General features: G+C 39.8%; 1 protein-coding gene across 1 annotated transcript in view; it reads right to left on the bottom strand.

Moving 5' to 3' along the window:
- Positions 1-4544: 4544 nt before the first annotated feature.
- Positions 4545-17039, bottom strand: part of LOC112589275 (proline dehydrogenase 1, mitochondrial-like) — a 30481-nt gene continuing 17986 nt past the window's right edge. Inside the window, exons 2-3 of the mRNA XM_025301874.1 lie at positions 5977-6185; positions 4545-5467 (exon numbers count right to left, since the gene is read on the bottom strand). Coding sequence (XP_025157659.1) covers positions 5083-5467; positions 5977-6185 — 594 coding nt within the window. The 3' untranslated portion in view covers positions 4545-5082. The remainder of the gene's footprint in view (positions 5468-5976; positions 6186-17039) is intronic.

The following is a 17039-nucleotide window of genomic DNA, read 5'->3' as shown; positions in this document are numbered from 1 at the left end:
AAATATAAGTTATATTTCATTTATTATACATAATGATTCGTACTTTATATTATATTAGGTTGGGGAAAAAGAAATCCATTATTTTTCGTTTATTTCAAGGCTTTATTTAACATAGTTAGGATTGTTCGATTTTGCTCAAATAAGCACCGTTTTATTCTACAATTTGTCGCCCTTTTAAAGATACTTTCATGATCCCTCTTTCATAGAAGCCCTGGTCCTTATTTGCAAAAAACTCGACTAAGCGATATTCACAGTCTTCTCTTGAAGTCAATTTCTTACTATCAAGGAAGTTTTGCAATGACAAAAACAGATGATAATCGCTTGATGCCAAGTCCGGACTATAAGGTGGATGCATCAAAACTTCCCAACCAAGCTCCCGGAGTTTCTGACGAGTCACTATAGACGTATGTGGCCTGGCATTGTCCTGATGAAAAACAATTCCTCTCCTATTGACCAATTCTGGCCGCTTCTGGTCGATCGCTAGCTTCAAACAGTCCAATTGTTGACAATAGAGGTCCGAATTTAATGTTTGGCCATATGAAAGCAGCTCATGGTGGATGATTCCTTTATAGTCTCACCAAACTCAGCAAAACCTTCCTGGCCGTTAATCCTGGTTTGGCCACCGTTTGAGCCGTTTCGCTACGCTTTGACCACGATCGTTTTCGCACAATATTGTTGTATGTAATCCATTTCTCATCCCCAGTCACCATCCGTTTCAGAAATGACTCGATTTCGTTCCGTTTGGTCAAGGCTTCGCAGATTGAAATTCGGTCCATCATGTTTTTTTGCGTCAATTCGTGTGGCACCCAAACATCGAGCTTTTTTTTGAATCCAGCTTTATGCAAGTGGTTTAAAACTGTTTTGTGGTCGATCTTCAGCTCCTGGACGATACTACGACCGCTAACATGCCGGTCTACTTCGATCATTTCCATAATTTTATTGACATTTTCGATAACGGGCCTACCTGTGAGAGATGCATCTTTAACATCAAAATTACCGGAACGGAATCGACGAAACCAAAATTGCGCATGATTGGCTGTGACATTATTGGGACCATAAACACCATTCACAATTTCAGCCGCCTGGCTTGCATTTTCGCCTTTATCGAAGGAAAATTGTAAAATATACCGAATTTTCTCTTTGTTGACGTACATCTTTTACGTGCTATAACTCATAACTTAATCGACACATCACAAAACCGTTAAAGAATTTTTTTAGTACGGGAATGTCACTTTTCCAACAAGTATATATATTAACCTATGCGATTAATACATCACGTGACATATACCACTAAAGCCATCTAGCGGAAAAATAATGGATTTCTTTTCCCTAACCTAATATATTATAAGTAGCTTAGCTGTGGAGATTCTAACCCAGGAGTGCTAAGGGGGACGCGGGGAAGCGGGGAACTCAGGGCTCGGGGTATGACGTCGCGCCCTGAGTTCCCCGCTTCCCTGCGTCCCCCTTAGCACTCCTGGGTTAGAATCCCCATAGCTATGTCATATAAGATGGCGGTCGTGACGTCAGGCATACGTCAGAGAGAAAAAAATCTACTGGGATGTAGTATCTACTGGATCGGGTAGACTCGAACCTGGGTCCTCGCGTTACTATCCAATGCTCCNTCTCTCTCTCTCTCTCTCTCTCTCTCTCTCTCTCTCTCTCTCTCTCTCTCTCTCTCTCTCTCCCCCCCCCCCCTCTCTCTCTCTCTCGTCCGTCAAACTCGGCCCCAACGGTGTTACGTCACGCAACATTTGGCTGGAGAGCTCGCGGTGAGCCGTTCGCCTATCCGATATTTATAGCCGACCGTGAACAGCGCGGATGCGCACCTCTGACTGGCGGAATTTCGAAAGATCCATCGTCGTCAAGCTGTTCGTCATCATTGGACGACGCGCCGCTTGACGCCGCTTGTCGCGGTGCGCTCGTTCTGGCGATTGCCCGACGTACGCGGCTACATAATGTCGAACTCGATGTTGTGTGTGCCAGATCGGCGCGCGCTTTCGCGCTGACGAGAAAGACCCGCGCCGCCGTCGCCGAGGACGGCGATCGATTTCGCGCCGCGCGAACTCCGGCGACCTCGTGACGTGGTTCGACGCCGCTGTCACCCGCGGAAAAACGGACGGCCCGCGCGTTGCGCTCTCGTTCGAGATGTCGATTCAAGGCTGGCCAGATTCGCTGCTCCGCAAATCGAGGCCCAATCCGGCTCGATTCCTCGTCAAATATAACTTGGTCCGATCTGTATCTGCCTCGGTAAAGTCAGACTTGGCCCGCGTCATTTTGTTGAGAAGAAACCAAGCGCGGCGACCCGACAGGTCCGTTCTGTAACTTTTAGCCACAGAGTCGTAACCGTTACGTTGTCGTCGCGCGTTTTTCCCATCACACATTGCGATCGCACAGCGACGTTGTTGCCGTAAAAAGTAATTTCGCGGGCTCGGCTTTGACTAGGGTTGCCAGATGGTCGGGACTTCCGGGAATGTGCCGGAATTCTTAAGCTTGTTCCGTGTCCAGGAATTTAAGTCTTCTGTCCCGGAAAATGAGAATTTCAACAAAACCATAATCATAACATTCATGTTTCTGATTGATACCAGAGAGAAATCTGAGAGCGGTCATCGCGATCTATAAGGTCGAATTTTTCGACGTGCCACCTAAGAAAGGAGAATAGGTAAAAGACCTCGATTTTTGCCCAAAAAGGTGTAAGTGAAAGTAGCATTGTTTTTTATAGATTTTGACCTGCTGAACACGATAAAACTATTGACAAGTTCATGAGGCGAAAATTGAGCATGAACATGGTGTATTTACAGAAAATTACAGAAAATCGGTTGATGTCTGGAGCTATTATAAAACGCATTCGTGTGAATTTTCGCTTTGGTTCGGGAATAAGAGGTACATTGTGTATGTGTGTATGTGCAAGGGAAGGTGTAAACAACTGTGTGTGTGGGGGGGGGGCTTGGGCAGGTAACATGAAATTGGCTGAAAGGGACTACCACAAAACAAAAATGCATCCGACGTGTTTGTATATGAAGAGGACGGTTAAAGAGGGAGATAACGAGGATTGTGCGTGTGTGTGTGTATGTAGGCCTGGAAGGAGGGATGGAGGGTTAAATAGTGTTTAATTAGGAAACTCATTTAACATTTCATTACCTAAACTATTAATCGTTTTACAATGCTACTCTAAAAACTGACTTAGCCTCCCATTAGATAAATTGTTAATCTTATTACACTGCTACACAACAGAAAGGCTAAATTGATTTAACCTCTTGCTTCTATTAATCTCGTTCTCTGCCGAACCCGGAACGAGAATGTGACGAGATATTGGTTCCATTTTTATGTATTTAACTTTTTATTTTTTATATTTTTTGTTTTTCTTGTTTTCTTTGTTTTATCTTTTTATATTTTGTTATATTTTTTGTTTTATATATATTTTTTTAATTTTTTTTCTTGTTCCGCTTGTTTCCGTACGCTGAAAGTTGATTTATTTTTCAATTAATCTGTGTCACAATCAGAAGTGTCCGCATCTTCCAGAAATATGTCTTTCATCGACGATTTCATCAACTTCAAATCATTAATATTCATTACAACAAATCCATGTTGTGTTTTCATAAAAACAGCAACAGCAGATTACATATTATTGTAATTTTTAGGTTATGTCAGGGCACTAAAATCAATATCTGCCAGATATCCGCTACTTCAGATATCAGATAAGTTTATCTGCCGGATATAAACTTTACAAAGGTGAAGAAAACCGATTATGGCAGATATCTCATGGATAAAATTATCGACAATTTATCTAGAGATGAAGAAGTTGGGCATAAGAAATGCCGCTGTGCACTCGCAATAAACAAATGCGTGAATCAGTAGAAAGAAGTTCGGACATGAACGTGCGATTGTATTTTTTACCACTAAATGGCTTAGTTGACATCAAGGAGGATGGATAAAAGACCTCGATTTTTGCCCAAAAAGGTGTAAGTGAAAGTAGCATTGTTTTTTATAGATTTTGACCTGCTGAACACGATAAAACTATTGACAAATTCATGAGGCATCGAGAACTCATGAATATTAATATTTTTGAATCTGATGAGGATGATGATGATGATGATGAGGAATTTGTGGAAAAAAACCCTATACAATAAGAAATAAACCGAACAATTTTCAAGTGTGAGATGATAGAATTTTTCGAATGATTTCGTTAGAAAAAGGATACAGTGGTCGAATTATTACATGCAATTGAAGACCGATTGTTAATATTGTGGAAATTACTTTAATTAGTTAATACTAACCCGGGAAAGAATATGTCGCTGGTAGAATAAGGTGATTTATAGTATATTTCTAGTATATTTTGTGTGTCAAAAGCTAGTAGTATGAAGAATAGCTATCTGTTAAGCCAGCGGTACACGGTGCTTGTTTTCGTGCTGGATTGCTTGCTGGATGAAAATACTGCATTCTGATTGGTACATTTCCGAAAATGGATGGAAATGCACCAATCAGAATGTAGTATTTTCATCCAGCAAGCAATCCAGCACGAGAACAAGCACCGTGTGCTGCTGGCTTTAGATACGTAACCGGAGATTTCACTGAAGAAAACGAATTTTTAATTATCTGACGGATATCTTTATCTGGAAGATAGCTATTGGAAGGTATGAAGAAACCGGGCATTAGCCGTCTTATCCCTCTATCTCTCAAATTTAACTAAAATTCTCCAACAACCTATTTTTCAATTGTCAATTCACCGTCATCTAAAAAGATGTCCCGGAAATAGTCATTTCGCATCTGGCAATCTTAGCTCTGACCCGAAGAGGGCAGATATAGAGCGGGTTCTGAATGTTGCTCTCTTTCTTCGTCGTTGCGTTAACGCGTTGACTGCCATGCGCCGGTCTCAGCTTCATGCTGACGTTGTAAATCGCCGCAGGGTCTCATTCATCTATGCGCAGAAAGCGAGCGATTCAGCGCGACAGGGAGCCAACGAGACGCGCTAACGAACACGCGTGTCATCGCTCGCACGGATCCGCTGTGCATTCTTCATGACCGCGCCTTCAGTCGAGCATCGAAGCAGTGAGAACCCACATAGCAGCTAACGTATTAATTAATTTAACGCGTACCGCTCGCGTCTGATTGCTCATCAACGAGCGCGCAACGTTCCGGTTGCAAATCGGTTTTCTTTGCAGTTGATTGCTGCGTCGCGACGCACGCAGCACCGGTGCGCTCCGCAACGTGAAACTGGACGAGGGTATACGAGGAGCAGGAGGACGGGAGCAGCCCGTGGGTGGGAGGAAACTGAAGAAGCGACTCACCCGCCACGGCCTCCAGACATCTGATAAATATGTCCATGTTTCGCTCGCACGACGCCTCATTCAGGTAGAAATACGTCCTGGCCGACGACACCTTGTACCGCCGGTCGGCGAACGACTTTTCTACATGGTACTTCTTCAGCGGGCCCTCCCTCTTCTCGTCGCCAGCTTCCGACACCGAGGCCCTGAAAATAAGAGAAGCGCGTGCTGTTAACGTATTCGACGCGTTTCGTTTTACCTCATCTCTTCCTTTCCGCCCCCCCTCCTCTGTCTCTTTCTTTTTCTTTCTTTCGATGATCGCGTCTGTAACTTTCCGCGATCGTCGCGCGAGCCGGTCTTCGCGCGCCCCAGGTAGGAAAGAAAAAGAAGTGTCCTGCCGATCGCCGAGCGCGTGAAAGAGGCGGAAACGTAAATAGAGAAGCGCTGTTCGCCGATAATATTAGTGCGGCGGTGGTGACGTCGTCGTCGTCGTCGTCGTCGTCATCATGAGATACGGTAAAGCGACACGCGGGATTAAATTCCATACTTGGCGAAGGGACTCGCGTCGCGAAACGGCGCGCGCTACTTTCGTAAGGATGTCGCGTCCGCGCTCGAGAAATCGGGGATACGCGCGTAATACAGCGTAATGGAGTAACGTAAGAGCGGGAAGCGAAACGAGACGGAGCGGAACGTGGTGGTACAGCGGCACACTCACTGGAGCTCGCGACGCTCGGCCTCCTCCTGCGAGATGTCCTCCTCGACGGAATAGTCGAGGATCGGCTTGACGCCGAACTGTCGCAGCCTGTCCAGGACGGGCGTGATCTGTACCTCGTCCTCGCCGGCGACAAAGTGGCCGTAGAACGTCGCCTTCATGAGCCTCGAAAATAGCGACTCGCCCAGCATCGCCTTGGCCAGTTTCATGAACTGCGAACCGAAATTCAGTCGGAAGGTTGCGCGATCAGATTTGCCTGCGGCATTTTCGCTGCGAGAGGAGAATACGCGAGAGACAATCACGTACACTGAGGAAAAGACCTCTGTTGTCACAAGAAATTAACGTTTGCTGTTGGATTATACGGGGGACAAATCAGTTGCCGCGACAAAACATTCTTCGTTCGTTTTAACAAATACATTGCTGGAGATGCAAATCATATGTGTTTGTTGGATGTATAACTCCTAAGAAAAAGAATAGCAACGTCGTAATATTATAGGGCGCCCGGGATCTTTCGGAAACGAAAAATGTTGTGGAGATTAATCAAATCAAACTGAGAAGAAAAATCAAGTACATCATTATTTTATACAATTATAGGCTCTTTTAACCGGTTTACGGTTAGACCTAAGTCTGAGTAGAGGTAAGATTTATTATTTTCTAGTCCGCCATTTTTGACCTGCCATTTTGAATTTTGCAACAACAATCTCAAATCTAAAATCAGCACGTTCGAAAACTATTATAAAACATGAAAGTAAATGTTTTCCTTCGCAAAAAAAATTTAACCATTTTAATGCTAATTTCCACCAGTAAATAGAACCGCAAGAGGGTTAATTGATAAGTTGTAAATTTATGTATTTATTTGTAAAGTGGTAAAGGATTTTTTCATTCAGAATGAACTAATCTACAATTATATGACGGTTATTGTGTCCAGCAATAGATGTGAATATGTTGAACTTCGAATCTTGAACCTGTCGCTAGGCACAATAGCCGTTATACAATTGATAATGAAATAGAATTGAATGAAATAGATTAAGTCATTTTGAACAAAAAATCCTTTACCATTTTGCAAATAAGTACGCAAATTTTTAAGTTATCAATTAAAAGAGCTTCTAGATGTGGTTTTATACAATTATATACACACATACATATATATATATATATTATATATACATATATATATATATATTATATACGTATATAATTATTTTGCAAAAATCGCAATAGTTATTAAGTTATTAATGATTATTAATTATTGAATGTTATTAATGATTGAAAATGACCATATCTAGAGGCTCTTTTAATTGATAAGTTGTAAATTTATGTATTTATTTGCAGAGTGGTAAAGGACTTTTTCGTTCAGAATGACCTAATCTACAATTATATAACGGCTATTGTGTCTAGTGATAGATATGAGTATATTGAGCTTTGAACCTTGAAATTTGAACCCTGTCGCTAGACATAATAGCTGTCATATAATTGTAGATCAGGCCATTCTGAACAAAAACTCCTTTACTATTTTGCAAACGAGTACGCAAGTTTTCAAGTTATCAATTAAAAAACTTCCAACTGTGATCATTTTTAATCATTAATAACTTAATAACTTCTACGATTTTTGCAAAACAGTATTCGACTTTTCTTGTCAGTTTGATCTGATTAATCTACACAATTTTTCGTTTCCAAAAGATCCCGAGCACCCTGTATACATGTACGTGACTCTTCTTGCTCGATATTCTGAACTTTCATATTTAGATAAAAGTATCTCTTAAAATGATTTATAAACTTTTTTAAGTAGCTATGAACCACTTTTATAAATTTTTATATTAATAAAAGTACGTTTACAGTATGGGCTTTTGTATGTATATTCCCCTTAACTTTACTTAACCTCATTTAATACTTTATTAATTCTATATACGAGTCGTGCTAAAAATAAAGATTAATGTAATAACGCATTGCACTATTTCTTTCCTCGAATTCCTGTAAAACACACACATACAGAATTATTATTTTGTTAACCCTTCTCTAGCAATGTTTGATTAGACGTAATCGAGCTATATTTAATTATCTGGTAATTATGATACGTAGCATGTATGTTTCCATTAAGTATCTTATGTATTTTGCTGTATATTATACATTGGTGAAGAAGAGTTAATACAACTGATTTACTTATACAGTCTGTAAAATAAGAGCGTGTACGGGTTAATGTGTAGAAAAATTTATTTTTAATGATTTTTAAGTACATGGATTTGTTGTACTCCATGAAAAGAAAAATGCTATACCATTAATAATGAGTCCAATCACCATCGGCATTGATAATTGCCGCCTGGCATCTCCGAGGCATACTTGCCACTAAGTTGACTGCGTATTCGTTCGGTAAAGACCTCCAAATGAGACGAATTTGTCGTGTCAGCTGATTCAAAGTGCACACTCTTTTTCCTCGAAGCTTGTGCTTGAGATATGCCCACACATTTTCAATGGGATTTGCATCTGGTGACTGCGATGGCCAATCAAGTGTGACGATGCCAGGACTGCTCTTTCCACTCGGTGCAAAGCTTGCTCCGGTGTTTTGGGTCGTTGTCTTCCTGTAAGATCCAGTCCTCGTTTCTTTTTTATGAAGCATCGTTCAGCAGTCGGCAACAAACACTTCTCATAAATTTTAAGCATTAAGGTCGGGTTCCGCTTAAACAAATTCACAATTTTTTTTCCATATTCGGCGTCACTTTGCCTATCGAGCCACGTTCTGGCAAGTCATCGACATTTTTGATCGTCTTATATTGCTGAACCCACTTAGCGACGAACGATTTTGACTTTCCCATGTATTTATTGTCATATGCAGCCACTGCATATGACATTTTTGGTCCTTTGGGGTGGGAACAAAGGAACACAGCCTCGTAGCACGATGCGTATGCGGCACTTATGCGGCGGCGGTTAACGTGTTTCTCAGATTAGAGTTCGACGCCAACTGAATCTTTTGTGACAAAGCATTCACGACAAAGATTTCATCTATCGGCTCACAAAAAAACTAGGACGATATTTGAAGCTAACTGCCATTTATGCCGTGCATGCTCTTACTTTACAGACTGTACATCATTTCTAACTTTTGCTCGCGCGTATTCTGTATTGCCAATAAATAAAAAAATTATGATTTGTTGGATTAACATAACAATACCATTTGTTCCTATTGTAAAATTGTTGGTCAGAGCTATAAATCATAAGTGACAAATCATTTGTTATCACAACGGAGTCATTTGCTGTCTCACATTAACAAACCGTTTGTTGCGGTTTAATTTTACTGATGTTTCATTAACTCAACTAAATCTTTTTCCTCAGTGTACGAATCTCGTCAAGTTTCGCAAAAGCGGAGCTTTAGCCAAACTTGCTCGAATTGATGGTTGATTGTCTCGCATTAATCTTGATTAATGTGACCAAATTGCCAAAGATACGGCTTCATCGGCTCCCTATTGGCCGTGCAAACGGTTTTTCATTCAATTTTCTCTCAAACATAACTCACACCCGAATTAATAACGGCGACTTGAAACTAGCGTCATTTTATAGACACGCAAATCCGAGTTTGCAGTTAAATCCGAGTTCTCAAGTTTAGTCACGAGTAACGCATCTGTAATCGTCATTCAATTGAGAAACTCGCATTTCACTCTCGATCTTGAATCTGGATTTGTCCCGTGTAATACGATATATAAGTTTCAGGCAATGAATCTTGAAAAGGTGCGATAGTATTGGGTGGTGAGTTTCTTAATTCATCGGTTGATTCATCGCATAAAGCGCAAATGCAACGAAGCGTTCGTTCACAGATGAATTACATCAATGCGTTCTTATTTACAGCGCTGAACTCATCGTATCCATCAGACCCATCGATTCATTTTGTCGATGGACTGATGAAACTTCTGATTGAATATAGTGAGGATAATAACCTAATATAAAAATGTTAATTATGTATGATTATTGACATGAAAACATTACTAAATTATTATTCAATTAAAAAAAAAATGTATAAAGACGAATCTTTTTTCGATTTTTCTCTTGACATTTTATCTTTAACAACTAATGACATAGTAACAGTAATACAGATTTATTATTAATTATTATTAATTAAACATGTATATGCAAGCACCTAAAAATTATATTTGATATAGAAAATTTTTATAGATTATTATTATATATTATTATATATTAGATTGGGGAAAAAGAAATCCATTATTTTTTCGTTTATTTCAAGGCTTTATTTAACATAGTTAGGATTGTTCGATTTTGGTCAAATAAGCACTGTTTTGTTCTACAATTTGTCGCCATTTTAAAGATAATTTCATGATCCCTCTTTCATAAAAGCCCTGGTCCTTATTTGCAAAAAACTCTGCGCAACTAAGCGATTTTCACAGTCTTCTCTTGAGGTCAATTTCTTACCATGAAGGAAGTTTTACAATGACAAAAACAGATGGTAATCGCTTGGTGCCAGGTCCGGACTATAAGGTGGATGCATCAAAACTTCCCAACCAAGCTCCCGGAGTTTCTAACGAGTCACTATAGACGTCTGTGGCCTGGTATTGTCTTGATGAAAAACAATTTCTCTCCTATTGACCAATTCTGGCCGCTTCTGGTCGATCGCTAGCTTCAAACGGTCCAATTGTTGACAACAGAGGCCCGAATTTAGTGTTTGGCCATATGAAAGCAGCTCATAGTGGATGATTCCTTTATAATCCCACCAAATACTCAGCAAAACGGCCTTCCTGGCCGTTAATCCTGGTTTGGCCACCGTTTAAGCCGTTTCGCTGCGCTTTGACCACGATCGTTTTCGCACAATATTGTCGTATGTAATCCATTTCTCATCCTCAGTCACCATCCGTTTCAGAAATGGCTCGATTTCGTTCCTTTTGGTCAAGGCTTCGCAGATTGAAATTCGGTCCATCATGTTTTTTTGCGTTAATTCGTGTGGCATCCAAACATCGAGCTTTTTTTTGAATCCAGCTTTATGCAAATGGTTTAAAACTGTTTTGTGGTCGAACTTCAGCTCCTGGGCGATACTACGACTGCTAACATGCCGGTCTACTTCGATCATTTCCATAATTTTATTGACATTCTCGACGACGGGCCTACCTGTGCGAGATGCATCTTTAACATCAAAATTACCGGAACAGAATCGACGAAACCAAAATTGCGCGTGATTGGCTGTGACAGTATCGGGACCATAAACACCATTCACAATTTCAGCCGCCTGGCTTGCATTTTCGCCTTTATCGAAGCAAAATTGTAAAATATACCGAATTTTATCTTTGTTGACGTACATCTTTTACGTGCTATAACTCACAACTTAATCGACAAATCACTAAACCGTTAAAGAATTTTTTTTAGTACGGAATGTCACTTTTCCAACGAGTATAAATATTAACCTATGCGATTAATACATCACGTGATATATACCACTAAAGTCATTTAGCGGAAAAATAATGGATTTCTTTTTTCCCAACCTAATATTATTATTATATATTAGATATAGAAAATAGAAGATATTTGTATAGAAAATAGTGCCACTGTATTCAGATGTAGCTCTTAAAACACATTTTTTATTATCTAGGATTTCGAGATATATGCTAAGTGTATTCTAATTACGCAAAAAATGCGAAAGATATGTATTATGTAAAAATAACATGTATACAACAAATAAAATGTTTATAATTTCTAATACTAGTTTTGTATAACTTACAAAATCTGGGTTTCAGAATTATATCTACATAAATATTAAATTGTTGATATTCACGAATCAAGTATATATATAATACTTATTATTTACTTTAGTTGAATTTATTCATCAAACTGTTTTTAAAAATATGCCATCAAACATTCATCGCAGACACCATATTGTCATTTCATTTGTTCGACGAAAATACGGTTAATTTATTAATTAAAATGGATTAAAAATCTGGATAAAAAAACTCACTTGTTATATTACCAGCACCACCAGGTGTATGTGTGTGTATTCAGCGTGTTAATAAAGCATGAATGAAAGGAATAATGTGCAGGCAGAGTCGCGGCACAAATGTAGATCTAACTCTCGTCAGAACGGGCAAGCCCGAATTCTCGGCTCTCGGAAATAATTAGCGCCGGCTGAACAATCTTCCTCTCCGTCGGCCTCTCTCCGTGCAGTTCTGCGGAAACGTCGCGATCGCAAGATGGACGAGCGCGTGTAACGTTACACAATATTGCGAGGCGTGGCGGCCGCGGGGGTGGAGAGAAGGAGGCCACAGCGCGAGGGAAGGAAAAAAAGAACCGTAAAAATAAAGCAGCGGCTAATTTCTCGCTCGAGGTTCAACAACGAGCGGACGACGTTACATAAGCGCGTCCCTCAGCCACGAACGACGAAAACGCGCGGCGGAGAGATAGACGCGTCGTAACACGCCCTCGCGATAAAGCGCGTAGGTGGTCGCATCTGAATGTCTAACATCCTCGTGAACGGCGCGACCGCCCTCGCGGAATATCGATCAGCCGGGGAACGAAAGCGGGTTGCCGGTATGCGCGCATTAACCTCGCTGCCGCCGCCGGCGAATGCCAGCTAGCTGAATGTCTCAACACGCTTAACTCCTTCGTTCCGCGAATGTAAATTTCTTCCGCAAATTGAAGATAAGACAAAGCTGTTTCGGCTGTCTCAAGCTGGAGATTTCGTAAATATACTGTTTAAAAGACTCATCTTCAACGGTTTTGATGTTACTTTGCGTATTATTGAAAAGATCCCCTTAGTAAAAGGCCAAAATGTCTAATCATATACAAAAATGTATAAGTTGGGTTAGGTTAGGTTAGGTTTTCCTCTCGGAGCTCCGGTAATTATGCACTATAGGGGATGTACCTTCAATGATTTTGACCTTGACATATGTTGTCAAGGTCATCACTCTGAGCAACGCGCAAAAGGTTTTAGGCGTCGCTCGTTGTTTGTTAAAAAGTTCTTGACGAAAGAAGTTTTATTAATCGAGCATAATTTTTCGACACTGTGTACATTTAGGTGCGGTAAACTTTATACATATGTGAACAGAGAAGAGGCTTAACTGCATAATTACCAAAAGTTATTACTTTAATATATTTTGTTATATAAATTTATTATATGATTATAATTACTGAAAATACAAAGCAAGTTTCACAAGAAAATGCATGGTCTCATTTAAAAAAATGGAGATGACCTTCAAATCTCCTAAGCACCTCCACCTAGGAAAAAATTACCTCCACCCACGCCAGAAGATGTCCCTTTCGATACCATACAACTTTTATTTAAAGTATTTTTTCCTATCTCGAAAACTGTGGGAGTTATTCAGGTGGCCTGTTTCAGATGCCTCACCCTGTATAAAGCGTTTAAAAGTGCGCAAAGGTAGTGCAATAAGATAAGCAGTGTCATATTTCACTGCATAAATAACAGTCGCGTGCCCGGGAATATTTCAGATTTCTACCGGAAAGAATTAAGTGCCAAAACTCATGTATATAAAAACGAGCGTATTGATAATTCGTTTTGATGGTTCTGAATACCATTTATAAAGTTTAGATTGGCGGCCATTGTTTATTACAAATCGTGAATACAAATTACGTTCATTTTGTTAAATTTCTTTTGCCGATAACTTTTTAACAAACAACGACCGCCGCCTGAAACACTTTGCACATTACGCAGGGTGATGACCTTGAGAACATCAAGGTCAAAGTCATTGAAGGTACATTCCCTGTACTGCATAATTACCAATACATATTTTTCTTTATTCGTTTATTCTAATATTTAAGTCTTTAATGTATAATTCTAATTTATATAGAAAATATGCTTGACCTGCTGGGAATCAATGTCGAAAGACTATTCGTCGTAAGAAGGATTAATTTGTATATTGTGTCAGGAAAATGGGCTCTATTTATGAAACTTCCCCCTTTAATAATTTTTTAATAAATAATGAGCGAAAAGCTCTTGTACCATTCTACTTAGGAGAGTGAGTTTTATAATATACAGGGTGTATAAAAAGTATCGAGACGGCGAAATACCTCGAAAACTAAGCATTCTAGAAAAAAACGTTTCAGGCAAAAGTTGTATGATTTCAAGGGAGACATAAAACAGCGATGTCATTTTGTTTACATATATCGCCATTTCCGAGATATTTACTGATCATTACTTTTCTTAAATGGAAATCTCAATTTTTTATTATATCATTTTTTTTTGCCAATCAATTTTAACAATTTTTGTCTGAAACATTTTTTTATTTGCCTAATGTTTTTTGAGATATTTAAGGAAAACTTGGCAACTTTTTTAATATTTAATTTACGATACCTCGCTATTTGTCGGAAGAAAAAGTAGTACTAAACTTTTTACTCTATCTGGTCCCAAGAATACATTGTTACAATAGCGCCTTGATTTTGGTTAATTTGCTGACTTTGAAATTTTCAAAAGATAACGAAAGTTATTATTGTAACAATATATTCTTGAAACGAAATAGAGTAAAAAAATCTAATATTATTTTTTTCGACAAAATAGTTAGCGATATATTGTAAGTTAAATATGGAAAAAGTTACCAAGTGTTTAAGTATTCTCTATAAATATCTCAAAAGAATATTAGGCAAGTAAAAAAATGTTTCAGACAAAAATTGTTCAAATTAATTGGTAGAAAAAAAATGATATAATAAAAAATTGGGATTTCCATTTAAGAAAAGTAATGATCAGTGAATATCTAAAAAATGGCGTCATCTGTAAACAAAATGATATAGTTGTTTTATGTCCCCCTTAAACCATATCATTTTTATCTGAAACATTTTTTCCTAAAATGCTTAGTTCTCGAGATATTTCGCCGACCCAGTACTTTTTATACATTCTGTATAGCAACATATCAAGACCATCAGAGGTAGGTCGGCATATTTACCAAGGATTTTTAATGAAAAAAATTACTTAGTGGGGAAAGGGAATGGGCGAGGGAGGAGTGTAGAAGATCCAGTTGGTATATATATCCGGTAATTTAAAATATTTATGACACCTATGTGTGTACCACTCGGGTTGAAAGAGTCAAGCCACTGTCGAGCAGAAGAAACTCCGAAAAATTCGATCAAGAGCAGCGTGGCAAGGTCTCACTGAAAACTCCGACGAAAAAGGCAGCTGCGCTTTGACGGTTGACGTCGCGCGCTTGACAGATTTGTCACGACCGGAGGGGGACTTTCTTTTCAATTTCCTTCTCTCATACTTTCTAGACTTCTTAGGCTGAAATTTCAGCCAAGAAACGGTGCAAGCAGTCAACGAATCGCTCGAACTCAAGTGATTTTTCTCACTCGTGAGAAGAGCAGAGTTCCCTCGAGTGAATATTCTGTAGTCGAAGAGTGAATCCGGTGTGTTCCTCTATTGTCACACCGACATGCTCCAGCTTAATCGATTGCGACATTCGATACGAACTTGAGACTCGCTTGAACGAAACATTTCAGCAGAGAAACTCGCTTAACAACTATTGTAAAATTCGTGAACTTGATTGCCGCGCGTTCTTGGATTCAGTCAAATTTAATAATATTTAATAATAACGCCAATGAAATTCACAAATTTCACAAAAAACAGCAATTGTAAAGCAGCTTTTCTGCTGAACGCTGAATGCAAACATTCGGACGGTGCAGTCGCTACGACTTCGAATGAGGAGACCGGCGCTTTTCACCGATTTTCAGGGAGACTCACCCGAAGGAATTTCGAAAACAAAGGACCACGAGGCCAACGAGATGGAAGAACCTGATTCGACGTTGACGTTAGAGGAGTCCGGATTTTGCGAGGGATCAACGAGAGGTAGCCGGCGCAATTTAGACGGAATCGTCGCTCTTCGTGTGAGAGACATTTGTCTGTTTGACAATGTCGTTACGGCATTAACGTGTCTCGCGGTTGTCGTGTCGGCGACGGCGCGAGCTATAAATCACAAGCGAGGTGCTAATTGAATTTTCGTAACACGGAGGCGGAGGTGGCGGAGGTGCACGCGACATTGTGTGCACACAGACGTGCGTAAACATGCGCCTGGTCGCGCTCGCAGCAGCCGAAGATTCGCGTTAATTGCCCGCCAACAGCCGTATTAACGATACTAACGACAATCCGCCGTGATTCGCGGCGAAAGGGGCGGCGAAGTCGCTCGCCGCGGAGATACATTTGATTGGATATAATAGGCATGGAAAGCGAAGCGCCGCTTCGTCGGGGTGTCAAATTGTCGCTCGCTGCCCTTGATGACGCTCCAACGTCATCTGGCTCACGTCACTCGCGGTATCTTCCATCCGTTTCGCGAAATGGAAGATACCGCGGCAGCTCAAGGGCAGTGAGAGCGGCAGTTTAGAGAAAAGGAAAGTCGTAGGTTTTAAGGTAAATGTCCTTGTAACCAAACGTTTAAGCGTAGGTCGTCACAAAAAGTACAATATATAATATTAAAAATAGTTTTGATATAAATATTTGCATTTATTCGAAAGCCTAAGATTCCCTTAAGTAAAGAAAAATTATTTAAACCAATATATATATCTATTATTAATGAAATATTTGCACAAGTAATGAAACGCATTAATGTACCGGTGACCGGACAGTTGAAACAGGTTATGACTCAATGTTCGAATATATTTGTCTCAGTGTCTGATCGCGATTGGAAAATTAGTTTGTGCTAACGGGAAATAATAGAAATATAGATGCTATCTCTTAATAAATTTATTAACGATTGACCATTACTTTGCCAAACTATAGGTGCATGCTTATTTAATTTATTCTTATTTTAACGCAAAAGTATCAAATTGGGTATATTTTTTTTTCCAACTAATCATCACATGTAGGAGTTTTTTTTCTTACAATAATTATTACTTTCATTCGTTATTGTAAAAGTAAATAGTAAATATTTTTTTTCGAAGTGATCGGATACTGGGACGTGTCCAGCCATTGGGACGTTTATCTTTCTTTCCGCGCGGGACGGCTGCTCCCAGACATTTCTGCTGTGCGGAGGAAGGAAACGCTTAGGACGATCGAGTTGGCCGTGAAAAATTAGCGCGACACACGCGCGCTCATAACACGCGCGAGAAATTCCTACGAGAAATTCCGCAAAGGAACATCTGAT

The sequence above is a fragment of the Harpegnathos saltator genome, unplaced genomic scaffold (genome assembly GCF_003227715.2).
Source record: "Harpegnathos saltator strain DR-91 unplaced genomic scaffold, Hsal_v8.6 scaffold455, whole genome shotgun sequence".
In the NCBI taxonomy this organism is placed as follows: Eukaryota; Metazoa; Arthropoda; class Insecta; order Hymenoptera; family Formicidae; genus Harpegnathos; species Harpegnathos saltator.
The sequence above is the reverse complement of the archived record's forward strand: the minus strand, read 5'-3'. Positions and strand labels throughout refer to the sequence as shown.